This window comes from Eptesicus fuscus, chromosome 2 (assembly GCF_027574615.1).
Source record: "Eptesicus fuscus isolate TK198812 chromosome 2, DD_ASM_mEF_20220401, whole genome shotgun sequence".
In the NCBI taxonomy this organism is placed as follows: domain Eukaryota; kingdom Metazoa; phylum Chordata; class Mammalia; order Chiroptera; family Vespertilionidae; genus Eptesicus; species Eptesicus fuscus.
This window is the reverse complement of record NC_072474.1, coordinates 15,519,991-15,547,729: the sequence shown is the minus strand read 5'-3', so window position 1 is coordinate 15,547,729 and position 27,739 is coordinate 15,519,991. Positions and strand designations below refer to the sequence as shown.

At 41.2% G+C, this 27,739-nt stretch overlaps 1 protein-coding gene and 1 pseudogene across 2 annotated transcripts in view; both read left to right on the top strand.

Annotated features, from left to right (window-relative positions):
• YME1L1 (YME1 like 1 ATPase) overlaps positions 1-27,739 on the top strand; it is a 69,195-nt gene that overhangs the window by 3,904 nt on the left and 37,552 nt on the right. Inside the window, exons 2-4 of one of the 2 annotated variants that reach the window (XM_054725614.1) lie at positions 6,361-6,492; positions 17,002-17,164; positions 22,700-22,798. In XM_054725614.1, the coding sequence (XP_054581589.1) occupies positions 6,361-6,492; positions 17,002-17,164; positions 22,700-22,798 (394 nt within the window). The remainder of the gene's footprint in view (positions 1-6,360; positions 6,493-17,001; positions 17,165-22,699; positions 22,799-27,739) is intronic. The other variant, XM_054725618.1, reaches the window with a different exon arrangement.
• Positions 12,013-14,638, top strand: LOC103304826 (cdc42 effector protein 3-like; annotated as a pseudogene).

Genomic DNA, 27,739 nt, shown 5'->3' with positions numbered 1-27,739 from the left:
TTGAATTTGTATTTATATTTAGAGTGTAGTATAATACAAAATAAAGATTTCTTTTGTGTTCCCAATTTTTAGCACAGAGTTTCAAAATCCCTTGGAATTTGTTTTTTTCTTGAGTTTTTGTTTATTGATTTTAGGAAAAGAAACATCGATTTTGTTATACCACTTATTTATGCATTCACTGATAGATTCTTATATGTGCCATATATGAACTGGGATTGAATCTGCAATCTTGGTGTATCTGGATGATGGCTAACCAACTGGCCAGGGCAAAAAAACCTTTGGAATTTTGTGAGCCATAGAAGTGTAATTATTTATAAGAAGTCCTTTGGAATCACTCCTGGATTTATGCTAGTAAAGTGATATATGCTAATAAAGTGAATAAGGCGATTTCTATCAATAAAGTGACCAGATTTTCTGAAGCCTCTTTAACCAATAAATAGCTTATATACAAGATAGCATCAGGGCTGGGCTGGTCATCAGTAAGACCTAGTGATTAGAAAGTGGGAACTCTCAACCATAGCCTCCTAGGCTCTGGTCTGGGCTGGAGTTTGAGCTTTCAAAACTTTTTTTTTTTTTTTTTAGTATCAGGCACTGCTCTTCCCCCCCCACCCCCCATTTTTTATTAAGGTATTATATGTGTACATAGCTCACCATTGCCCCCCCCCCCCACTCCCATACATGCCCTCACCCCCCAGTGTTTTGCGTCCATTGGTTATGCTTATATGCATGCATACAAGTCCTTCGGTTGACCTCTTATCTCCCCCATCTCTCCCTAACCTTCCCGCTGTAATTTGACAGTCTGTTTGATGCTTTACTGCCTCTGTATCTATCTTTTTGTTCATCAGTTTATAATGTTCTTTATTATCCACAAATGAGTGAGATCATGTGGTATTTTTCTTTTATTGACTGGCTTATTTCGCTTAGCATAATGTTCTCCAGTTCCATCCAGGTTGCTGCAAATGGTAAGAATTCCTTATTTTTTATGGCAGCATAGTATTCCATTGTGTAGATGTACCATAGTTTTCTGATCCAGTCATCTGCTGACAGGCAGCTAGGCTGTTTCCAAATCTTAGCTATTGTAAATTGTGCTGCTATGAACATAGGGGTGCATATATCCTTTCTGATTGGTGTTTCTAGTTTCTTAGGATATATTCCTAAGAGTGGGATTACTGGGTCAAATAGGAGTTCCATTTTTAGATTTTTGAGGAAACTCCATACTGTTCTCCACAGTGGCTGCACCAGTCTGCTTTCTCACCAGCAGTGCACGAGGGTTCATTTTTCTCTGCATCCTCGCCAGAACTTGTCATTTGTTGATTTGTTGATGATTGCCATTCTGACAGGTGTGAGATGGTACCGAATTGTTGTTTTGATTTGCATCTCTCGGATAATTAATGACTTTGAGCATGTTTTCATGTGTCTCTTGGCCTTCCTTCTGTCTTATTTTGAAAAGATTCTATTTATTGCCCATTTTTAAATAGAATTTTTAAAAAAATTGCCCATTTTTTTATTGGATCATTTATCTTCCTTTTGTTAAGTTGTATAAGTTGCCTGTAGATGTTGGAGATTAAACCTTTATCAGTGATAACATTTGCAAATATGTTCTCCCATACAGTTGGCTTTCTTGTTGTTTTGTTGATGGCTTCTTTTGCTGTGAAAAAGCTTTTTATTTTGATGTAGTCCCATTTGTTTATTTTCCCTTTAACTTCCATTGCCCTAGGAGCAGTATCAGTGAAGAAGTTCTTTCCGCATATGTCTGAGATTTTGCTGCCTATGGATTCCTCTAGTATTTTTATGGTTTCCCGTCTTATGTTTAAGTCCTGTATCCATTTTGAATTTATTTTTTTGTATGGTGTATGTTGGTGGTCTAGTTTCATTTTTTTGCATGTATCTGTCCAACTTTTCCAACACCATTTATTGAAGAGACTGTCTTGACTCCATTGAATGTTCATGCCTCCTTTGTCAAATATTAATTGAGCATAGTGGTTTGGGTCGATATCTGGATTATCTATTCTATTCCATTGAATCTATATGTCTGTTCTTGTGCCAGTACCAGGCTATTTTGAGAAAAGTAGCTTTGTAATACAGCTTGAATCTGGTATTGAGATCCCTCCTACTTTATTCTTCTTTCTCAGGATTGCTGTGGCTATTCGGGGTCTTTTTTTATTCCGGATGAATTATTGGAGAGTTCTTTCTAGGTCTGTGAAATATGCCATTGGTATTTTAATGGGGAGTGCATTGGATCTATAGATTGCTTTGGGTAGTATGGACATTTTAATGATGTTGATTCTACCAATCGATGAACATGGTATGTTCTTTCATCTGTTTACATCTTCCTCTATCACTTTTTTCAGTGTCCTGTAGTTTTCCATGTATAGGTCTTTTACCTCCTTAGTTAAGTTTATTCCTAGGTATCTTTAATTTTTTGGTGCGATGGTAAATGGGATTGCTTTTTCAGTCTCTCTTTCTGTAAGTTCATTATTGGTGTATAGAAATGCCATAGATTTCTTGGCGTTAATTTTGTATCCTGCTACATTGCCGAATTCGTTTATTAAATCTATTAGTTTTTTGATGGAGTCTTTTGGGTTTTTTATGTACAATATCATGTCATCTGCAAATAAGGACAGCTTCACTTCTTCTTTTCCAATTTGGATGCCTTTTATTTCTTCTTCTTGTCTAATTGCAATGGCTAATACTTCCAGTACTATGACAAACAGGAGTGGTGAGAGTGGGCATCCTTGTCTTGTTCCTGTTCTTAGGGGAAATGGTTTTAGTTTTTGCCCATTGAGTATGATGTTAGCTGTGGGTTTCTCATATATAGCTTTTATTATATTGAGGTATGAGCCTTCTATTTCCACCATCTTGAGAGTTTTTATCAAGAAAGGGTGTTGGATTTTGTCAAATGCTTTTTCTGCATCAATTGATATGACTATGTGATTTTTATCTCTCAATTTGTTTATGTGATGTATCACGTTTATTGACTTGCGGATATTGTACCATCCTTGCATCCCTGGGATAAATCCTACATGGTCATGGTGTATGATCTTTGTGATGTACTGCTATATCTGATTTGCTAGAATTTTGTTGAGGATTTTGGCATCTATGTTCATGAGGGAAATTGGCCTGTAATTCTCTTTCGTTGTGTTGTCTTTATCTGTTTTTGGCATTACTTGCTTCATAGAAGGAGCTTGGAAGTGTTCCTTCCTTTGAATTTTTTGGAATAGTCTGAGAAGAATAGGTTTTAGTTCTTTCTTGAATGTTTGGTAAAACTCCCCTGTGAAGCTGTCTGGCTCCAGGCTTTTGTTTGCCAGAAGCTTTTTGATGACTGCTTCAATTTCTTCCATAGTTATTGGCCTATTGAGCTGTTTAGATTCTTCCTGATTGAATTTTGGAAGTTTATATTTTTCTAGGAATATGTCCATTTCCTCCAGGTTGTCCAGTTTGTTGGAATAGAGTTGTTTGTTGCCATGATGTTTTTTATTTTTTTTTGGATTGTTTTTATTGTAGTTGATTTCCAGTTTTATGCCACTGTGATCTGAAAAGATGCTTGATATGATTTCTATCTTCTTGAATTTGAAGAGACTTTGCTATGACCCAATATATGGTCTGTCTTTGAAAATGACCCATGTGCACTTTAGAAGAATGTATATTCTGTGGCTTTGGGGTGAAATGTTCTGAAGATGTCAATTAATTCCATCTCGTCTAGTGAGTCATTTAGGATTGATGTTTCTTTGCTGATTTTTTGTTTAGAGGATTTGTCTAATGGTGATAGTGGGGTATTAAAGTCTCCTACTATGATTGTATTATTACTGTCAATATCTCCCTTGATATCCTCCAGTAGTTTTTTTATGTATTTGGGTGCTCCTGTATTGGGTTCGTATATGTTTACCAGAGTTATGTCTTCTTGTTGGATTTCTCCCTTTAGTATTATGAAGTGGCCTTCCTCATCTCTTGTTATGTCCTTCACTTTGAGATCTAATTTGTCAGATATAAGTATTGCTACCCCAGCTTTTTTTCATTTCCATTCGCCTGGAAAACCTTTTTCCATCCCTTCACCCTCAGTCTGTGTGCGTCTTTTTTTCTGAGGTGGGTTTCTTGTAGACAGCAGATATAGGGGTTGTTTTCTTATCCAATCCATTACCATGTGTCTTTTGATTGGGATATTTAATCCATTTACATTTAAAGTTATTATTTATGGGTACTTATTTGTCGCCATTTTTATTCTTTACCCCTGTGTTCCTTCTTCACTTCCTATTTCTTTTCTTTTTTTTTTTTTTTTTACAGCAGACCCTTTAGCATTTCTTGCATTGCTGGTTTGGTGGTGATAAATTCCCTTAGTCCTTTTTTGACTGTGAAACTCCTGATTTCAACTTCAAATTTTTTAAAAAAATATATTTTATTGATTTTCTACAGAGAGGAAGAGAGTGGGATAGAGAGTTAGAAACATTGATGAGAGAGAAACATTGATCAGCTGCCTCATGCACACCCCCTACGGGGGATGTGCCCGCAACCAAGGTACATGCCCTTGACTGGAATCGAACCTGGGACCCTTCAGTTCACAGGCCGATGCTCTATCCACTGAGCCAAACCGGTTTCGGCTCACCTGCAATTTTGATTGTTAGCCTTGCTGGGTACAGTATTCTTGGATTCAGATCCTTCCTTTGCATGACTTTGTATATTTCATTCCATTCCTTTCTGGCCTGATGAGTTTCTGTTGAGAAATCAGTTGCTAGTCTGATGGGGGTTCCTTTGTAACTTTCTATCTCTCTCTGGCCCATTTTAAGATTCTTACTTTGTTGTTGGTGTTTGCCAATTTAATTATAATGTGCCTTGCCGTTGGTCTTTTGGGCTTCATTTTGCTTAGGACTCTGTGAGCTCCTTGTATTTGTGTGGGGTTTTTCTTCCCTATATCAGGGAAGTTTTTTGTCATTATTTCTTCAAACAGGTTTTCTGTTCCTTGCTCAGTTTCCTCTCCTTCTGGAACCCCTATTATGCAGATGTTGTTTTGTTTCATGTTGTCCCAAAGTTCCCTTAGGCTCTCCTCCTGCTTTTTAGTTTTTTTTCTAGAAGCTGCTCTACTTGGGTATTTTTTCCCACATTGTCTTCTAGCTCACTGATGCGGTCCTCTGCTTCTTCTAGTCTACTCTTGATACATTCTATTGAGTTCTTTACAGCAGCGATGTCATTTTTCATTTCTTCTTGGTTCTTCTTCATTTCCTCTTGGTTCTTACTCATATTGTTGAATTTGTCTTCCATTCTTTTCAGCCACCTTATTACCATTTCTTTGAATTCTTTCTCTGACAGGTTGCTTGCCTCTATTTCGTTTACTTCCTTTTCTGGTGATGCCTGCTTTTCTTCCCTATGCGGTCTGTTTCTTTGTCTACCCATGGTCTCTCTTCTCTGGATGTGTGGTTATGTAGTTCTCTCTCTCCTTATCCCAGGCGAAATCTGACCTTTCCGTGGTGGAGTGTAGAGCTCCTCTAAATCCGCGTGTTTGCGCCAATTGGGGACCAGTGTTCTGGGGCTCGCAGCTTTTTGGTGGTTGCCGCAGTTGTAGATTTTCAGGCTTCCTGAGCTTTCAAAACTTTAACAGTGAAATTCAATGCAGAGATTCACAGTGCAGGAAGGTGGTACACTCAGTATCCATAGATGAACTTTTGAGTTAAGAACACAAGAGTGTTGCCGAAACCGGTTTGGCTCAGTGGATAGAGCATCGGCCTGTGATCTGAAAGGTCCCGGGTTCGATTCCAGTCAAGGGCATGTACCTTGGTTGCGGGCACATCCCCAGTGGGGGGTGTGTAGGAGGCAGCTGGTCGATGTTTCTCTCTCATCGATGTTTCTGGCTCTCTGTCCCTCTCCCTTCCTCTCTGTAAAAAAAAAAAAAAAAAAGAAATCAAGAGGGTTTAAGGGCGAGCCATGCTACTAACTGCACAAAGGGAATAAATAATGTGCAGACCTTGAAGTGAAACCTGCCAGGTGTGTTTCAGGAATAACAGAGTCCAGTCGGGCTGGAGCAGAGAGAATGAAGGGGAGGAGCATACTAGGGAATAAATTCAGAGAGGTAATAAAGACCCAAGGAGGGCTTTATGTATCATAGCATTTATGACTTGGTTTTTATTTTAGTGAGAAGAGAAGCCATTGGAGGGTTTTGAGCAGGAGTGATGGATCTGACTTTAGTTTTACTAGAGCATACCCCGGGAGAGCAGTTAGGAGGTTATTATAAAAATCTACATATTAGTGATGGTGACTTAGAACAGGATGGTGTAGGGGAGAAGGTGAGAAGTATCAAATTTTAGATATATGCTTTGAAATGTTTCATTTTGTGGTGGTACACACTAAATATCAACTTACATAATTTTCTAGGTTACAGTTCCTTTGAGTCATCTCATCAATGCCTTCCATTCTCCAAAAAGCACATCATCTTCTGTTAGCGCATCAGTTTCTCAAAATGAGCATCGAGATGTGATTCCTGAGCATGAGGCTCCCAGCAATGAGGTAATGGTTTTTATCCTGGTTGTGTGAGAAAGCATTTTGATTTAGTACATTGTAAACATGTTTGAAGCATTTTTCTGTGTTTAGACATTTGTAATGTGATTTCTGTCATCAGCTTAATCTTTAATCTCCTTTGTGATTAAAGATGTCTAATCCTGGTTTTATTGCACAGTTAGAAAAGTTACTTTATTTCATTCTTTATAAAAATTTTATATGGAAGTAAACTTAGTATTCACTTCTAGGTTACTACTTGTGTGATACCATGCAGATTTTCTTTTGTGTTGCTCCAGTAGTAGCAGTGAACTCATAGTTAACTGGCCATATTTGCCTGCCAAGTCTCATGGAGGATAGAATAGTGTAATTGAACAACTAAAATGTAGGTACTTGCAAGTGAAATGTATAAGCTATGAAATTGTACTTGAAGTATTTTAGAGAATTATAAAATCATGTTGCCTAGGATATAGGGAATTCCTACTCTGGGAACTCTTGGGTTTATAAAGCTCATTAATAAGAGAGGTGCTTATTATAGTTTAAAATACATTTTTTAAAATAGAAAACATTATAATCTTTAGGAAAGTTTTTAAAAGCCTCTTTAATCAATAAATAGCTTATGTATTTAGTTCTGATATCAGGGCCTATGGCAAAGGACAGTCGAGGAAGATTTGAAGAAAGTTCACTTTTGGGGGTGTAGTTGTTAGGTCTGACTTAAGATAAAATTTTAATTAGTTGAAACTTTGTCTGCATCATCTTTATGCTTTCCTTTTATACTGTTTACCCAATTCCTATTGCCTCTTTCTGTAGGCATTCCATTGTTTTTCTACATCCTGACACCCTTCTCCCAAATTATAGGCAAAGAGATTTTTTCCTAAGGAAAATGCTATGTGTTTTAAATATGCTACATGCAGTAAAATTATATTCATTTTAGAAATTTTGGAAAATATGTACATGGGAGAAGTGAAATTCACTTGTGAACCTATTATTCCTCAGATATAATGCCAACATTTTATGTTTATATTTCATGCCTCTTTTTTTCCTGTAATCCTAATATATAAAAAGCTAGGAGCCATCATGACTGAAACAACTGGACGGACGACAGAATAGCAGGCTGCATGTGGTGACCAGGCTGGCGGAGGGGGGGCCAATCAGGCTGGCGGGGGAGCAGTTGGGGCGATCAGGCAGGAAGGGGGGCAGTTAGGGGCGACCAGGCTGGCAGAGGGGATAGTTGGGACAACCAGGCTGGCATGGGGGGGATTAAGGGGTGACCAGGTTGGTGGGTGGGCAGTTGGGGGTGACCAGGCTGGCAAGGGGGTTAGTGAGGGAAAACCAAATGACTGAACAACAGGCTGTGTGGAGCGACCAGGCCAGCAGGGCGGTAGTTAGGGGCGACCAGGCTGGAAGAGGGAGGCTGTAGGGGACTACCAGGTTGGCGGGGAGGGGGGCAGTTGGGGGTGACCAGGCAGGCAGGCAGAGGTGGTTAGGCATGATCAAGCTGGTGGGGAGGTGGATGTCCCGGCTGGGCTGAGGGGGACCCCCCCCCCCCCCATGCACGAATTTTGTGCACCGGACCTCTAGTCTATATATATAAAAGCCTAAGCAATTGAACGACTGGTTGACTGGTCGCTACGATGTGCACTCACCACCAGGGGACAGACGCTCAATGCACAGGATTGGGCTCCCTCCTGTCTGGATCGGGCCGAAACCTGCTATTCTACATCACCCAAGGGGTCTCAGATTGCGAGAGGGCGCAGGCCAGGCCGAGGGACCCCACGGTTGCATGAATCTGTGCACCGGGCCTCTAATACTTGTATATTTTCCTAGTGGCCCAGTGCACAGATTTGTGCACATTGAAAGGAAATTAATTAGAGGTGGCTGGTGGGGCAGGACTGGCGAGACTGGTGAGAACGGGCTGGACATGCCCTGCAGCCAACCTCCTGTGGTCCCTTCCTGGCCAGCCACACCTGGGGCAGTGCTGCAGCTCTAAGGGCGTCTGGGGAATGAGCGGGGTCCCTCTGGCAGGTGAGGTCCCTCAGCCTGGCTTGCCGGGATTGGGCTGAAACTGGCTCTCCGACACATCCCAAGGGGTCCCAGAGTGCAAGAATTGCTATCACTGAGCATCTCCTATGTTGAGCGTCTGTCCCCTGGTGGTCATTGCGCTTCATACTTACCGGCCAAGTTGGCTGGTCGCTTAGCTTTTTATATATATAGACTAGATGCCTAGCACACGAATGAAGTCACATGAGGAGGCACCCCTCCTCCCGCTGGGTGAGGAAGCACCCCGCGGGGGGGCCAGGGACCGCGCCTGACTCACATAGCGCCAGCTGCTGCATTGTGTCCACTCGGGTGGCTGTGTGCTCCAAGCCACTGGGTGGGTACAGGTGCTCCTGTGTGTTGTGTCTCCACTCTGGCCTGCCCCCAGCCCCAGCCTCCCCACGGCTGCTGGGGCTGGAGGCGGAGCGCAGTCCCCTCCCGTCCATCTGCACACGCAGCTCCTCCTGAACGGGTCGTGATGCAGCCTCTTCCTGAATAGGCTAATTAGCATATACCTTGTTTATATATATAGATAATTGGAACACACTGCTGTGCTGATTTAGGTTCTGCTTTCTTCATTTAATAGTCATATGAACTTGTTATTTCATACATTTTCCAATTTTCTAATGACTTCAAAGTCTTCATCCTATGATGTCCCGTTTTTGAATATTGTTTCTAAATTTTTGTTGCTATAAACAACACCATTTTACTATCCAAAATTGCTAAGTCTTTGACTCATTAAGTGAAATTGCTAGGACAGTATTGAAGTTCATTTTGGGGGGCTTGAAAAGGCCAATGTTGAAGTTAAGACTAATGGTCTCAAATGTATAATTGGTATTCTTAATCTCTGATGATACCTTCATTAGTTCTATTGTTTTGTCTTTAATGAGTGCTAGTTATTGCTTCACAAACAGTTTCATTCTTAAGCGTAAGCATCCGACCTCATCTCTGCTCTCACTTCCTTTGCTGTGTGGTGACTGCTTTCATCAAGTCTTGCTCATCCAAATATCCACTCTACAACACAAACAAAACATCTGCCTTTTAACTTCCTTCAAACTATTAACCCTTTGCACTCGCTTGCTTTTTTCTCGATTCCTTTATTCAAATGCTAACCGTGTCGAGTCACACTCGACATCCGAGTGCAAAAGGTTAACTTGTTTTTTCTTTGCTTTCAGAATTTTTGAAAAAGTAGTCAGAACTTCTAACTGTACAATAGTCGCACTTTATCTGTGTGGGTGATACATTAGAAGATCTTCAGTGGATACGTGAAACTGCGGATAAGACTGATATATATGCATTTTTTTCTATATATACACACTAGAGGCCTGGTGCACAAAATTCATGCACGGTTAGGGTCCCTAGGCCTGGCCAGTCATCAGGGCCAATCTGCGGGGTGACCAGCGGGCCCCCACTGGCACCCACCTTGGCTGGCCTGCGACTGCGGGCTGGGGGCAGCTCTTGCGTTGAGCATCTGCTCCCTGGTGGTCAGTGCGTGTCATAGCGACTGGTCATTCTGCCATTAGGTCAATTTGCATATTAGGCTTTTATTATATAGGATACCTATGATAGTTCAATTTATAAATTAGGCACAGTATGAGATTAACAACAATACTAATATACAATTGAACAATTAAAACAGTATGCTGTAATAAAAGTTATGTGACTAATCACTTGTTCCAAAGAATTCCTGCTGAAATCTTTGTATAGGCTTAATGCTTTCAGGTGCAACACATTCCTGTCAGTTGGAACATGTTTTTTTGTTCATGTCTTCCACTGACAAATATAAGGCTTTATGTATTTTGACTAAGCACTTACGTATTATGGCTGTAACATTTTCAATTTGAGATATGACAGCAAAACTAGCATTAATTTTTTTCCCTTCGCAGTTTCATAGATAGAAAATGCATTCTTACCATAGATCTTAGCAAACGCAACTTATTGTTTTTTTTCTTTTCTTATTAAGTCAAGAACTTTGACCTTTTCACTTAAAGAAAGCACTTTATGGTTTCCTCTTTGTCATCTCTGAATTCTCAGCACAAATAATTTTGGGCTAAGGGGCCATTATGCATTAAGTAAAAGAAGGGTGACTTGAACATGTGACAGTCCATAGGATAACCAAGAATACAGTCTTGGATCTGATAACCAAGAGGGCTACTAAGTGACTAATTGGCAGGGAAGATGATTCATGGTCCCAGGCCTGACAGAGCACATGGGATTTCATCATGGTACTCAGAAATGGTGCACAATTTACTTTGTAAAAATTTTTATTTCTCAACATATTTTTATTGATATCAGAGAGCTTGAAGTGAGAAGGAGAGAGAGATAGAAGCATCAGTGATGAGAGAGAATCATTGATTGGCTGCCTCCTGCACACACCCCTCCTGGGGATTGAGCCTGCAACCAGGGTACGTATCCTGACCGGGAATCGAACCATGACCTCCTGGTTCATAGGTCTACACTCAACCACTGAACTATCGTGGCCAGGCTGGTGTACAATTTGGAACTTTCCAATTCTTTATTTCTGGCATTTTCACTGATATTTCAGACTGTGGTTGATTGCAGGTAATTGAAATCATGGAAAGCAAAACTGTGAAAAGGGGGTACTGTACTTGTTAAGCTTTTATTCACACTTCATTCGTAGTTTGGTTACTACTTTTAACATTTTATAGATCTATTTTTGCTAAAAGTATTGACTTCCTTAGTGTAAAATACAGACCTCTTTAAAAATCTACATCTTTTTCAACTTTTCTTAGCATTTGACCTTGCTGAACATGTACTACTTCTAAAATACTCTCTTGAATCGAGTGATATTACATCGATGATCGTTATTTTCTGTTTTGCTGGCTTTTTTGAATGCCAACCCCTTAAATATTGGCTGTATAGTGCATTTATTATTAATCTAATTATGCACAGTCTCCCAGGTTATGTATGTAATCCATTTTCATATCTTCACTTAATATCTATATATATCCAAAAGTTGATAACTCCCATGTATCTCCAACCCTAAAGTCTCTAAAATTTTAAAGTAATTTAGGTAGTGGCTTACTAAATTACCTCTCTGGATAGCCTTAATGGGCTTCAAAATTAAGATATCCAAAACAGAGCCACACCCCCAAATTCCAGTGTATTTGTACTTACAGTGGTTTTAGCCCCTCTTTATCTATCTGAGTCCCACCAGGAGTGAGAAACCACAGTCCTTTGAACAGTGACAGTATAATATGAAAAATATAATTTTTAGTTTAATGTTTTAAAAATCCTATTTTTATAGGGGATTGGAATAACTAGGGATTGGCTAGTAACACGTAAAGAAAACTCTAAAATATATGGGCTAATACATTTGAGAAGCAGCTAATTGCTCCTAGGATTCAGGTCGAACTTCCTAGGAAGATTTCTTCATCCCCCAGGAAAAGGGATGATTCATGGCCCTGCGTCATGACCTTGTTGGAGAGGACATGGCCTTGGCTCACTGAATGGCAGAGAAACCACTGTGGTGCCATGCAAGCTGAATTTAATAGAAATCTGCCCTTTAGGGTTCCAGGGAAAGCTGTTTATGCATTATCTTTTACTAGAGACACTGCTGGGTACTGCAGGCCACTTCACTGCAGGTGCCAGGTATTGGAGAAGTAGCTTAAGGGACAGGAGCCAGATGCTGGAGAAACCATAGGGTGGTGCAGATCCGAGCCTTGAGCATACCAGAATCCGAAAAACTTTCTTCCTACAATGTCATTCTAGTGCCCTCTACTGACAAAGTTCAGCACTTCGTCAGCTAGCAAAGCAAAAATATTTAAAGGGCCCAGATCCATGTTCCTGGAGCCAACCAAAAGGATGAAAAGTAACTAAGAACAAGAAATCAACAACCAGCACATCCATCCAGAAATCCTCTCAACCCTTATACTCTCTACTTGATTCTTCAAATGTCTATTGTCTATGATTTTTTCCATCCTTTTAAGGGCTTAAATTGGGCTCATATAATTTTTTCTCTTGTTCCATCAGCCTTCTCTCTTCCAGTTTATCCTTTTTATCTTCTGTTTTCTTCCTGTAAAACAAAACTAACCATATTACCTACAGAGTTAAATTTAAACAAAGCTTTTCACAATTTGGCCATAACCCACCTTTCTGTTTCTAGTCCCTTTCATCACTAAACTTTTACTACATTTCAGTCATCCCAAGCCCTTTGATGACTATTTGTTTGCTCCTTCTCCAAGTCTTCCTTCCCCATCATTTTTTCAAATTAGGTGTTACCTCATTGAAGCCTCCTCTGAGTTAGGAAATTAGTTGCTCTGTGTTCTGTGTTCTCTCACCACTCTTAAAGGTCATCTCTTTAGTAGCAGTTAACATGGTGCATGAAAATGACCATGTTTATATGTACTTTGTTTCTCTTACATTCCTAGGACCTACGACACTCTGAATAAGGGGAATAATTTTCTGTCTTTGTTTTCCTTTTGAAGTCTATGCATTATAAATAGACTTTTGGGCTTCCCATTTTAAAAGATAACTTTTGAAAAGTAGCTCCTGCCCTAGCCGGTTTGGCTCAGTGGATAGAGCATTGGCCTGTGGACTGAAGGGTCCTGGGTTCAATTCCAGTCAAGGGCACTTGCCTGGGTTTTGGGCTCAATCCCCAGTAGGGGGCATGCAGGAGGCAGCCGATCAGTGATTCCCTCTTCATTGATGTTTCTCTTTCTCTCTTCCTCTCTGAAATCAATAAAAATATATTAAAAAAAAGAAGCTCTTGAATACTGTAGTCTTTTGTTTCCATTATAATAATGTGCTTTATACTGTATAGTTTGTAATAGTTTAAAAGACACTTGTAAATATTTTATTTCTGTTCGTACCTTCTCTCCAGCAGGCTGTCCTCAGTGGCAGGGGTGCCTTGGGCTGTGAGGCTGGGTCTGCACTAGCAGGGGGGACTGTATATGAGCCTCTGGGCAGCAGCTGGGGTGTCAGCTGAGATCCTCGGGTGCTGCTGATTTCTTCCATGTTGTGAAAGGGATTGGATGTTATAACTGGCTCTTCAAAAAGCCCTGCTTTGCTGAAACTTTAGGAAGGTCTTTTTGACCTCTGTCTCCTTTCCTAGCCACTTCTGAAGCTACCTGACACAAGTGGTGAGACAGTTCCTATTGAAAGGATTGTTGAAAACATATAACCTCTGTGAAGAAAGTGTCCCTTTTTCCTTTTTTGCAAAAGAGACATTCTCAAAATGCCAATTAACCCCCAAGAATATTTTCTCCATTGATTAATTTTTTTAGAGAGAGAGTGAAAAAGAGGGAAGGAGGGGGAGTGAGAGAGAAAAACATTGATGTGAAAGAGAGACACATCATTTAGTTTATTTCCACACACACTGATAGACTGGGGAAGGGGTTGAACCTGCAACCCAGGTATATGCCCTTGACTGGGAATTGAACCTGTGATCCTCCGGTGTGCAGGCTGACACTCTAACCACTGAACTACACAGGCCAGGGCTGAAGGACATTTTGTCTCCTGACATGTTCAGTCATCCCCTTGGAGACTTTTGCCACACCATTCACGTTGGCAGAGAGCCAGCATGATGTCTTTGGAGATATTTTCTTACTTCAAGGAACCTGTGACCTTTTTACCTGGAAACCCAGAGAAAGCACACTAGAGTGAGTTCCCTGGGCATAATGAGTCCTTCTGGGCCAACAGAACAAGAAATGCCCTTCCCTATGCTCAAAAATGCTGTCTCCCTCCTAACCATGGTAGGTCACGAGCACTCATTGTCCTTATTGTCACTGGTGACATTTAATTCCAAACAGGAGACCTTTGTGCCAACAAAGCTGCCCAGGCTTAACTGTGAGACTGTCATGGAGGAAAAGGCTCAGGAGCAAAGCAGTCTGTTGGAGAATGGGACAGTCCACCAGGGAGGTGTCTCTTGTGGCTCCACTGGGTCCGCGTGGCAGTACGAGGGTAGGGAGAGCTACTCCTCTAGCCTTTCAGAACAGTACCCCTGCCAGGGACATATTTGACCATTCCACTCTTGTGCAAGCTCGGCAAGGAAAAGGAGGAGTCCCTCTCTGATCTGGCAGGTTTCTGCCTCTCCATGAAGCTTGATCTTGGGCCCTTATTTCTGGATGAGGTGCTAAATGTTAGGGATAAAAATAAGTAATGCATCTTTTCAGCAATTCCTTTGAGGTAAAAGTTACCCCCCCAAACAAACAAACAAACAAACACCATGCATAACAAAAACCCAACAACCTCAGAATATATACCACAAAACAAAGAACCACAGTGAAAGAGGTGAAAGAGAAGAGCATCACCAGCTCTATTTGTGGTTGTGTGATGGATTTTCTAAAATAATGTTCTTACAAAGTTTTGTGTTTTTTTTTAAAATATCTTATGCACAAAACAAAACAAAAACCCCCCAAAGAAACTTGCCTGGGAAAAAGAGGAAGTCAGTCAGAAGCCATTTTCAGCAGGCATGGACGATATTCACTCACGCTTTGTTTGTAGACATAAGAAATCTGGCTGGGCCAAGATGGGCACTAGCTATGAAGGGCTGCCCAAATCACACTGAGGAATTTTATACTTCTCATTTTCTGAGCAAGAGGAAATAAACATTTAACACCTAAGCCTTTTTCCTAGATTCTTTTCTATATAATATTGTTCAGATTCACTTTATCAGATTCTTCATTGTTAAGGCTTTTTTTCTAAGTTATTTTTAAAGTTAAAATACATTTTATGTTCCTTTGACTATTTTTGCAGTCTGCATTTTATAGATACTACATCAAATGACATTTGACTTGTTTTTATTGCAGTCCATTATAAGCTGTATATGTGTATATTTAGAAAAGTGTGTTCCTATTTGGCTTTGTTTTATCTTTTCTTCATCTGTTAAACTTCTCACAGCAGCCAACAATGGATTGTAAAGTATAAAGGCACAGGTTACTCATAATGCTTCTGCAGAGGCTATGGCTATACCTCGTAAAATGTACTTTGGAAATAGAAGTATTTTAGCATTGTACATATTTGCATTACATACAAAATAATAAAGAGTAAATGTGAAAATGAAAAAAATTATGTCATGATGTCTTTATGTGTAGGATAAGATAGGTGGATGAGCACAGCATGACCTCTTCCTTTGATCTGTACTATCTCATGAAATAGGCAGGACATATTTCATAGTCATTTTATTAACAAGGAAATGAATTCTAAGAATATGAATGACTTCTTACAAAGCTAATAAGTGATAAACTCCTGGACGTCAATCTACAGCTATATTATAAAAAGTTGATACTTGTTCTGTTAATTTTTACTCTCTTACTTGAAGTTCTAACTGTCTGGGGCTTGTAATTGTTGTCTTTAGTGTCTCTCAGTCAGCTCACATGGGCAAAAAAAATAACTCACTCGTCTGTTTGTTACGTTAGAACTATTTTAGGTAGGTGTATTGCATAGTTTTCACATATTTTTTTTACTTTGTTTAGTTTTCCTCCTTATTAGGAGATAGTTATGGGTAACTACAGTACCTGTCAGTTCAAAGAAGGATCTCAGCAATAAGGCCAGTGGAGTGAGATACTCTATGGTAGCAGAGCATACACTTTATTTATCAAACTAGAGGCCTGGTGCACGGATTCGTGCATCGGTGGTGCCCATCGGCCTGGCCTGTGCCTTCTCGCAATCTGGGACCCCTCGGGGGATGTCGGATAGCCAGTTTTGGCTTGATCCCCGCAGGCCCGATCCAGACAAGAGGGAGCCCGATCCTTTGTGTTGAGTGTCTGTCCCCTGGTGGTCAGTGCACATCATAGTGACTGGACGACTGGTTGTTCAGTCGACCGGTTGCTTAGGCTTTTATATATATAGACTAGCATTCCTGTTGCAGGAAAAATCCTGCAATAGGATTTCCTGCTGCACTCTAACCCGCCTCCGCTCCTCCCTTCTCCCCCACCCCGCCTTCTCTGCCAGCCCCCCTGCTTTTCTCCCTTTTCCGCCAGCCCTGCCTGCTCTCCTTCCTTCTCCCACGGCCCCGCCTCCACTCCTCCCTTCTCCTCCCCCCGGCTTGCTTGCTTCTCCGCAGTTTTGCTCCCTTCTGCAGCTCTTGGCTTCTTTCTACGCTGTCTTGATATGCAAATTAGCCGCCATCTTTGTTGGGATAATTTGCATACTCGCCCTGATTGGCTGGTGGGCGTGGTTTGGGTGTAGCGAAGGTGCAATTTGCATATTTGTCTATTATTAGGTAGGATGGGCTGTTGTTTATGGGCATTAGAGATTAGAGGGTGCTTTAAAGCTCTAAATACTAGTGATGATATCATCAAGAAGATAATTTTTTTCAACTTCTGTCAAACCTCGCATGATTGACCTTAAGAAAACAAGAACTTTGAAAATATTTTCACCACTTTATATATTAGAAAGAAAAAGGAAACCAGTACATTTGTTAGATTTTTAAAAACCCATATTGCTTTAACTGATGAGTACTCTATAAATTAAATATCTTGAGAGCATTAATGCTTACTTCATTGACTTAATGTTTTACAGCCTGTGCTTAACTTAAGGGACCTTGGATTATCTGAATTAAAAATCGGACAGATTGATCAATTGGTAGACAGTCTTCTTCCTGGAATTTGTAAAGGCAAAAACATTTCTTCCCATTGGCATACATCTCATGTCTCTGCACAGTCCTTCTTTGAAAATAAATATGGTAAGTTAATATATTTTTTGTTTTAATTAATTTTAGTACTATTAATAAGTATAGTAGTGATTATAACAATCACTGTGTACCAGATTCTTTGCTACTTGTTTTATTCCTTTCTTCCTTCCTCTCTTCTTTTCTTTTTCCTTTCCTTCCCAACTTTTTATATTGGAGTTATTTTATTTTGTTATTATTTTTTAATATATTTTTGTTGATTTCAGAGAGGAAAGGATCAGTAGAGAGAGATAGAAACATCAATGATGAGAGAGAATCATTGATCGACTGCCTCCTGCATGTCCCACCCCCCACTGGAGATCAAGCCCTAAACCTGGGCATGTGCCCTGACCTGACCGGGAATCGAACCTCGATGCTCAATCCAGCTGGGCTATTTTATATTATTTTTAAAATATATTTTTATTGATTTGAGAGAGAGAGAGAGAGACATTGATGTGAGTGTGAAACATCGATTGGCTATCTCCTGCATGCCCCTCCATCGGGGATCAAGCCCACAACCTGGGCATGTGCCCTGACCAGGAATCAAATCAGTGACCTTTTGGTAAACAGGATGATGTCCAATCAACTGAGCCGCATTGGCCAGGGCTATATTGGAATAATTTTAGATTTACAGAAAAGTTGTAAAGGTAGTGCAGAGTTCTTCTATACTATAGTCTTCTATTATTTAGATTTTTACCAAATAAGTTTAATTTTGCAAATCACTAGTTTTTCCACTAGGATTCATTTTCTGTTCCAGGATATAATACAATATACTACATATATTGCATTCCATGTAACATACTACTAATCTCAGAATATATTGAAGAAACTGTCACAGTCCCTTTTTTTTATAGAATGTCCACATATTTTCTTGAGTCTTGTAACAATCTGGAATTATAATAAGTGGGTATTTTGTTGGAAGAGATGTCAGCTTTGTGCATTCTTTTTGAATGATACTTAAACTAGGAATGTTAGAAGCTTGTCAAATTACTTGTTCTATATTGATAGAAGAACACATTTTTAAATGCCCCCCTACTGGGGATCAAGCCTGGACATATGCCCCGACTTGGAATCGAACCGTGATCTCCTGGTTCATAGGTCCATACTCAACCAATGAGCTATACTTGCTGGGCAAGAACAGATTTTTAAATCAGTACAACCACCCCGACTGAAGATCAAAACCTCATCCTAGGTATGTGCCCTGACTGGAAATTGAATCTGCAACCCCTATTTCGTGACAGTGTTATTTACAGTAGCTAAGACCTAGCCCAAATGGCCATCAGTAGATGAGTGGATAAAAGTGCTGTAGTGCATTTACACCATGAGATACTACTTGGCTATAAAAAGAGAAAGAACTTTTACCCTTCGCAGCAGCATGGATGGACTTGGAGATTTATTTTTTTATTTTTTTAAAAATATATTTTATTGATTTTTTTACAGAGAGGAAGGGAGAGAGATAGAGAGCCAGAAACATCGATGTGAGAGAAACATCGATCAGCTGCCTCCTACACAGATGTGCCCACAACCAAGGTACATGCCCCTGACCGGAATCGAACCCGGGACCCCCCCAGTCCGCAGGCTGATGCTCTATCCACTGAGCCAAACCGGCTCCGGCAGATTTTTTGTTTTTTAATGATTTAGAATCACAGACTATTATTTTGTTCTTAAAAAAAATTTTTTTTTAAATTGATTAAGGTATTACATATGTGTCCTATCCCTCTATTGCCCCCCCAGCCCTCTACTCATGTCCTCACCCCCTTGGTGTCTGTGTCCATTGGTTATGCTTACTATGTGCATGCATACAAGTCCTTTGGTTGATCTCTTCCCCCTTACTCCCACCCTCCCCTACCTTCCCTCTGAGGTTTGACGGTCTGATTGATGCTTCTCTGTCTCTGGATCTGTTTTTGTTCATCAGTTTATGTTGTTCATTATATTCCACAAATGAGTGAGATCATGTGATATTTATCTTTCTCTGACTGGCTTATTTTGCTTAGCATAATGCTCTGACCTAGAGATTTTTATGCTAAGCGAAATAAGCCAGTCAGAGAAAGACAAATAGCACATGATGTCACTTATATGTGTAATCCAATGAGCAGAATAAACTGACAAACAAAATAGGACCAGAGGCATGGATACATGGAACAGATTGACAGATCTTAGAGGGAGAGGGTTGGGGAGACTGGAAGAGATTAACCAAAGAACTTATATGCATACTAGAGGCCTGGTGCACGAAATTTGTGCACAGGGTGGGAGGGTGTGTGTCCCTCAGCCCAGCCTGCACCCTCTCCAATCTGGTAAGATTGGGCCTAAATGGGCAGTTGGACATCCCTCTCACAATTCAGGAATGCTGGCTCCCAACTGCTCGCCTGCCTGCCTTCCTGATTGCTCCTAACCGCTTCTGCTGGCCAGCCTGATCACCCCCTATCCACTCCCCTGCCAGCCTGATTGATGCCTAACTGCTCCCCTGCCAGCCTGTTTGTCCCAACTGCCCTCCCCTGCAGGCCTGGGCACCCCTAACTGCTCTCTCCTCCAGGCCTGGTCATCCCCATCTGCTCTCCCCTGTAGACCTGGTCCCCCCCAACTGTCCTACCCTGCAGGCCTGGTCGCCCCCAACTGCCCTCCCTTGCAGGCCTGGTCCCTCCCAACTGCCCTCCCCTGCTGGCCATCTTGTGGTGGCCATCTTCTGTCCACATTGTGGTGGCCATCTTTAACCACATGGGGGCAGCCATCTTGTGTTTTGGAGTGATGGTCAGTTTGCATATTACTCTTTTATTAGATAGGATATGCATTGCCCATGGACACAAACACTAATGTGGTGAAGGCCTAGGGTGGGGCAGGGATTGGGTGGAGGAGGCAAAATTGAAGGAAATTTGGGACATCTGTAAAAATGTCAATAATAATAAAAAAAAAATTAGCCCTATCTTGTGTTTCTCAGTGGTTAGAAGGTCTCGGATTTGATTCCGATCAAGGGCATGTACCTGGTTGCAGGTTTGATCCGCATCCCTGGTTGGGGTGTGTATGCATGGCAACCAATTGATGTGTCTCTCTCACGTCAGTGTTTCTCTGTGTCTCTCCCTCCTTCCAGCTCCCTCCCTCTCTTCCACTCTGTAAAAATCAATGGAAAAAACATCCTTAGGTGAGGATTAACAACAACAACAGAAAAAGAGTGAGGAGTAGATTACGATAAAATTCAGTCCTGCCTCTGATTGATTAGTATTTATTTAAGTTCTTTAAATTGCTGTTTTTTCATATGAATGTTAGGAATTACTATTTCACTTTATTTATTTATTTTTTGGGGGATTTTTTGTTTGTTTGTTTAAAGCAGCGGTCGACAACCTTTCGGACTTCACGGACCACCAGTGGTCCATGGACCACCAGTTGGTGACAGCTGCTCCAAAGGTTTCCTTAAACCAGCGGTCGACAACCTTTTGGATCTCACAGACCACCAGTTGGTAACTGCTGGTTTAACCTTTTGTGCTCGGATGTCGAGTGTGACTCGACACGGTTAGCATCGGTAGCAGCTCGTATGTTGAATGGCTTATTTCACTTAGCTGTTTCCGAATTGTAACTATGGTGAATTGTGCTGCTCTGAACATAGGGGTGCATATATCCTTTTTGATCGGTGTTTCTGGCTTCTTGGGATATATTCCCAGAAGTGCGATTACTGGGTGGAATGGGAGTTCCATTTTTAAATTTTTGAGGAAACGTCATACTGTTTTTTACAGTGGCTGCACCAGTTGCTTCCCACCAGCAATGCACGAGGGTTCCTTTTTCTCCACATTCTCTCCAGCATTTGTTGTTTGTTGATTTGTTTATGATAGCCATTCTGGTAGGTGTGAGATGGTATCTCATTGTCATTTTGGTTTGCATCTCTCGTATCATTAGTGACTTTGAGCATGTTTTCATGTGTCTCTTGGCCTTCTGTATGTCCTCTTTTGAAAAGTGTCTATTTAGGTCCTTTGCCCATTTTTTTATTGGATTTTTTATCTTTTGTTAAGTTGTATGAGTTCCCTGTAAATTTTGGAGATTTAACCCTTATCTGAGATAGCATTGGCAAATATGTTCTCCCATACAGTGGGCTTTCTTGTTGATTTGTTGATGGTTTCTATTTTACTTTAGAGGACCAGATGAAATACTTTGAAGTCCTTGGGGCCCATATTAAGTATTCATTCGAGTAAAATTATTATTATTATTATTGTCATATTTTTACTATTTATTATGCTTTTCTAGTTTTCTTACTTACGTACCCTTACTAGCAGCCATTTTCTAGGCTTAGGCAGGCAGAGGTATTAGGAAGGGTTTTCCGATTTTACTCCAAGGGTTCTTAGAAGAATTTTTGAATCCTAACTGGGATACAAGGACAGATGAGAACCACTGTTTTTGTTGTTTCTTCATAACTTTTCCATAGGCTCATGGAAATAAAGTAGGATGGGGCCCATTAGTCAAGAATAGGAGTTAGGAAGGAACCCCAAAGTATTCATGGCTTATAACTATAGGAGAAACATTCTTGGTTCCAAATGACTATGGAAGCCTTAAGAGAGAAAGATAGCAGTATATCTGGTTTTATCACATTGTTCATTAGAGTATTTTAAATTGTCTCTAGGAAATAATGATTCTTTATCTTTTTATGCTCTAAAGTAAAAGTAACTTTAGCTAGTCCTAGCTGGTTTGGCTTAGTGGATAGAGAGTTTGGCTGCAGACTGAAATATTCCTGGTTCGATTCCTGTCAAGGGCACATGCTCCGGTTGTGGGTCCAATCCCTAGTGGGGGGCATATAGGAGGCAGCTGATCAATGATTCACTTTCATTATTGATGTTTCTATTTCTCCCTCTTCCTTCCTCTCTAAAATCAATAAAAATATATTTTAAAAAAGTAACTTTAGCTAAACATATATGTCTTTTACCACTTAATTTGAATTTAATTTCATTGGCTGCCATATTTGTATATCAGATAACACGATTGACAAGTGATGGACAGTAAAGTGGTGAAGAACTATATTTGGATTAGATATATATAAAAGTAGCCTATCTAATAATAGAGTAACATGTAAATTACCATCACTCCGCTACGCCCACGATTGGGCGGTGGGAGGCTGGGGGGTGGGACTTGGGGTGGCCTATCCGGCCATTGAGAGGCACGGATCCGCTACCACTGAGGGGGGCTACCCTGCTGTTGAGAGGCGCAGGGGGCGGGACTCCCGCCCCCTGCACCTCTCAACAGTAGGGTAGCCCCCCTCAGCGGCCGCGGACCATCAAAAGTGGGGGAGCTGGGTGCCTGTCTGCTCCAGCACCAGGCCTTTCAGAAGCCTCCGCCAAGCCGGAGGCTTCTGAAAGGCCTGGTGCACCAGCGGACAGGCACCCAGCTCCCCTGCGAAAAGCGAAAGCGTGTACGGGACCCTACACGTGCATGATTCAATTATGCACTGGGCCTCTAGTGTACAAATGAAAGGCAAAACTCATATTTTGATTTTTCTAATAGTTGGTAAAACTACTTTTATATGCATTTTTTAATGGTTTTGTAATTAAAACATTTATTTCATTTCCCCTCTAGGTTACATAGATGTATTTAGTACTTTACGTTCCTCTTGCCTGAACAGACAACATTCAAGAACTCTGAAGAACATTTGTTCAGATCTTCAGTACTGGCCAGGTATGAAGCAATGACTATTTATTTTGGAAAAAATAGATGTATTTAACCCTTTGCACTCGCTTGCTTTTTTCTCGATTCCTTTATTCTAATGCTAACCATGTCGAGTCACACTCGACATCTGAGTGCAAAAAGTTAATAAATTCTGATTTGCTTTTCTTAATGATGCTAACTATTGTAGCACACAGTAAAACTTATATAGAGTATTTGTTATTTTTAGTTTGGGTATATCTATGGAAAATATAAAGTAGGAGCTAAATTTTGAATGTGATAACTGCCATAGTAGATCATAGTTTAGGGTACTTATGTACACCTGCTTCAAAATGTCTGACTAAGCACATTTGCTTGCTTCCCCTCATTTTCGAAATACCATTGCAAGACAGAAAAAAATAGAAAAATGAGAAAGAAGTCAGGGCAAGAAATAGGAATTTCATCATTGTATCAGAAATTTGAGTACTTTACATACATCCTATCTAATCAAGAGGGAATATGCAAATTGACCATCACACAGTCACAAGATGGCAGCCTCACAGTGGGGGCAGGGGAGCGGGCTTGATGGGCTGCCTCACCCTGAACTGCTGACACCCCTGCCTGCCGCCCGCTGCCTCCCCACTCACCCTGGCCTCCCTGCCGCTAGCTTCACCTGGTAGTCTGTCTGCAGACTGCAGGACCCTAGGCAGGCTGTGCGTTGCGGAGTCCACACTGAGGGGGATGAGGCAGGTGCGTAGGCCGCGGCGATCCCTGCGGTGCGGGGACAGACTGAGACTTCAGGTGACTCACTGGTGGCTTCCAGGTGTCACTGGGATGGGCTTGGGGTGGGGAGGGTTGGGGTGGGATGGGGTGAGATAGGGGGAGTGGGGACAAAGCCTCACCGTAGGCTGCGGGCAGGGATGGGAGCCAAGGTTTAGTGCAGGAGATGGGGAGGGGTGGGGCGCCACCGGGAGGTGTGTGGCAGGTCTGGGCAGGTGGAGACGGTGCCCGGGAGCCTAGCACGGGACCGTTGGACCCGCCTGTGACAGACTCGTTTTGTGGAATTTCAAGGTCACCCTGCACTTCACTTAATATTTTCAAAACTGGTGTGATGCACCTGAGTGGGAGTCCTATGTGGTAGGGAATGGATGTTAGGAGTGGCGGTGAGAGGAAACCTGGGGCACAGGGGGTCAGGGAAGTGGGTCCCCAAAGACTGACTGCCTGCCTAGGCGTGAGGATGGGCTGAGGTGAGAAGATCCTCAGATGGGAAGGAGTAGGGAGCAGGCAGCAAGCATGTCTAACACAAATCCCAGTCACTTTGTGGTAATTGCCATGCCTGGTGTATTGTGTAAAACCCTGGAAAGAAATGTATAGGTCCTTTCGGCTTTTATCTCTTAAAAACAGGATTTTTAAACTGCAGCTCTGTTTAACATACTGAATGTAAAGGCCCTGTATTTCTTATTAAGGGATGTGACCTAACATGGCAGTCATGTCAGGATTAATGATATATCACTTAAATTGATACCATATAGTTAAAAAACAGGACTTTGTCTAAGTCAACAGGTAAATTCCTATTTAAAATTCCCTATATGAAAATAAAAACAGAGGAACTGTTGCCTTTCTGGAAAGATGTACATATCCTTTTTGGAAATGAATTAAAAAATAGCTTTGATTTAATTGTCATGATTCTCTTATGATAATTTTCTGACTTTTCTGGGAGGTATCTAGAATTACAATTTTGGTCACATTTTTAGATCAATGCGATTCCCCCCCCCCCCCCCCCAGACATATATTTCTGTTGTAACTATAAGATTGATCTAATTTTGCATTCTTATTTATGCTAATATTTCTTTACAGGTGACTTTGGGGGGGGGGGCACAAAAGTCTTCTTTGAAGAGCTTTGTACAGTTACTGAAGGATATCAGAAGCAGTGTTGATTGATCTATTTGGTTTGACATTGAACTCTCAGAAAAACTATCAGATATTACTGAAGACATTGAATGCTGTTAGGTACCGCCATGCTGCCAAGGCCGAGTTCCTTTGCATAATGTGTTGAACCAGCAGTTGGATATCCCCCGAGGGATCCCAATTTGGAGAGAGTGCAGGTCGGGCTGAGGGAGCCCCCACTGTGCACAGATTTTGTGCACTGGGCCTCTAGTCTATAATAAAAGCATAATATGCTAATTAGACCAGATGCCTGAACGACTTTCCAGATGAACTTCCGGAGAAAGCTGGGGCTGCAAGGGCTGAGTCCCTTATATGAATTTTGTGCATTGGGCCTCTAGTAGTTTATAAATAGACTAGAGGCCTGTTGCACGATTTTCGTGCAAGAATAGGCCTTCCTTCCCATGGCTTCACTCCCGGCTGCCCGGGAGCCTGCAAGTCCTGGCTCCTGGCCAGAGCACCGCTCTTGTAGCTCCCTCCACCGCCCCCCTCCCTCTCATAGCAGGCATCCCACCCTTCCTGGCCGCTCCGTGCCTGAATATGCAAATTAACCCATCTTTGTTGGGTTAATTTGCATACTCACTACGATTGGCTGTGGGCATAGCAGAGGTACGATCCATTTACATGTTTGTCTATTATTAGGTAAGATGGCATCAAATTGCTAGCTAAGTCAAATATGCATTTATTCATATTTATTGATTATCATATGATAGCATTATATCAGGTACTAGTGATGGGTTTTAGGTCACAGTGATAAATAAAAATGACAGATGCTATCTACCTTTATGGAACTTAGATTGATATAAGAGGTCTGTCCTATTTCCAGTTGAACTTAGTAAAACCCCCAAAGTTCGAATAAATTATAATGGGCTTTGGGATGGTTGATATAGTAAACAGTTGGAAGATATCAAGAAATGGGCCAAATGTAGAGCAGATACAGCTTTTAAATTTTAGGCTACAATTGGCAAGAATAACCTTTGCAATACAGGTCTGTGTGTGTGTGTGTGTGTGTGTGTGTGTGTGTGTGTGTATGTGTGTGTGTTTGTGTGTTGAGAAGAGTTTGTCTCTGAAGACTCCTGGTTTGAACTCTGATGTCAAAGAGAGAAACAAAACAGTGGTACTCCAGATTACTTTTGGACTTGAATCATACACTAAAGGCATCCTGCTCATTCACCATAAGTCTATGTTTTATAGTCTAAATACAGTTACCTACCAACTTGGTAGGTTTGAAGAAACCTATCAATGAATTAGTAAGACTCTCCACATATTTGAGGAAAGCTTGCAGCATGAAAGAGAGGCACGAAGTTGAGTAGTAATCCTCTGAAGACCAATAATCATCTGAAGAAATTGTTAATACAGAAGACAGAAATATACTTAAGAATGATATATTTTTATGAGACTGACGCGCTACCTACTGCGCTAACGAGGCACCTAAGAATGATATATTTTTAAATATTCATGGAGACCAAAGCTGACCATGTATTAGGGTATGAAGTATATCTTCATTTTCAAAATGTTTATAACACAGAGGTCAGGGTCTCTGATCATACAACAAAACTGAAGTAACAGAAAGGATAGTTAAAAAATAACCTAAATATGTGGAAATTTAAAGATACTTTTCTAAATGTCTCATGACTGAAGGAATATATCAAAATCAAAACTGAAACGACAAATAATTAGTAATGAACCACAATGAAAATCTGCATATCAAAATGTTTGGGTTGGTGACATACTGATGTAGACAGCATTGTATAATTTATTAGGAAATGAGGATGGGAAATGAATTGATTAACAGTCATTTTGAGAATTTTTTAAATGTGAGAAATTAATATGGATAAAACAAACATTAAATTAAATGAATATAACAGCAAGAACCTTTTACTTAATTAAATCAAGAACAGCCCTAGCTAATTTTTCTCAGTGGTTAGAGTGTTGGCCCACCCGTGGACTGAAGGGTCCCGGGTTTGATTCTTGGTCCTGATCAGGATGTGTTCGGGTGGCAACCAATCGATGTGTCTCTCTCACATCAATGTTTCTCTTTCTCTCTCTGTCTTTCCTCCTCCCTTCCATTCTCTCTAAAAATCAATGGAAAATATCTTCCCTTGAGTAAAGATTAACAATGAATGAATGAATGAATGAATGAATGACCAAACGAAGGAACCAAGAACAAATTTACTTTGAAAGAAATTAAGAAAATAGAACAGACAATCTGATTAAGAAACAGTAAGGAAATACAAACAGTATTAGAACTGAAAAGTGGGACCTGCCACAGATAATCCTCCTATATAATAAAAGGCTAATATGCAAATCAGCCGGATGGCTGAACAACCAGTTGCTGTGACACGCACTGATCACCAGGGGTCAGATGCTCAACACAGGAGCTGCCCCTTGGTGGTCAGTGTGTTCCCACAGGGGCTGCACTGCTCATCCTGAAGCCTGCCTCTGCATCAATTGGACATCCCCCAAGGGCTCCCGGACTGTGAGATGGCACAGGCTGGGCTGAGAGGACCCCCCAACCCCCGCCACTCTCCCATGCATGAATTTCGTGCACCAGCCTCTAGTGAAGATTATAAAATTGCTAGAAGCCCATTGCATGAAGATTCGTGCTAGAATGGACTTTCCTTTCCCTGGCTGCCGTCACTGCCTTTCCACTCTGGCCCAGCCCTTTTCTGCTCAGGCCCCAGAGCCGCCTCTTTTTGCTCCAGCCCTGCCTTCCCATGCTGCCCAGAGGCCCCAAGAGACTTGGGGTGAGGCAGAACGCCTGCGTATGGTGACGACGCAAGCGTCCCCTTTACCCCCTGTCACTAGGTGCCTGTGTATGCAAATCAACCGCCATCTTTGTTGGGTTAATTTGCATATCACTCCTGATTGGCTGGTGGCGTAGCAGAGGTACGGTCAGTTTACATGTTTTTTTTCTATTATTAGGTAAGATAAGAATATTCATAGAAAGACAAATACCTTACGATTTCACTCATGTGGAATCTTGAAAAACAAACTGCAAAAACGCATAGTTACAGAGAGCAGATCAGT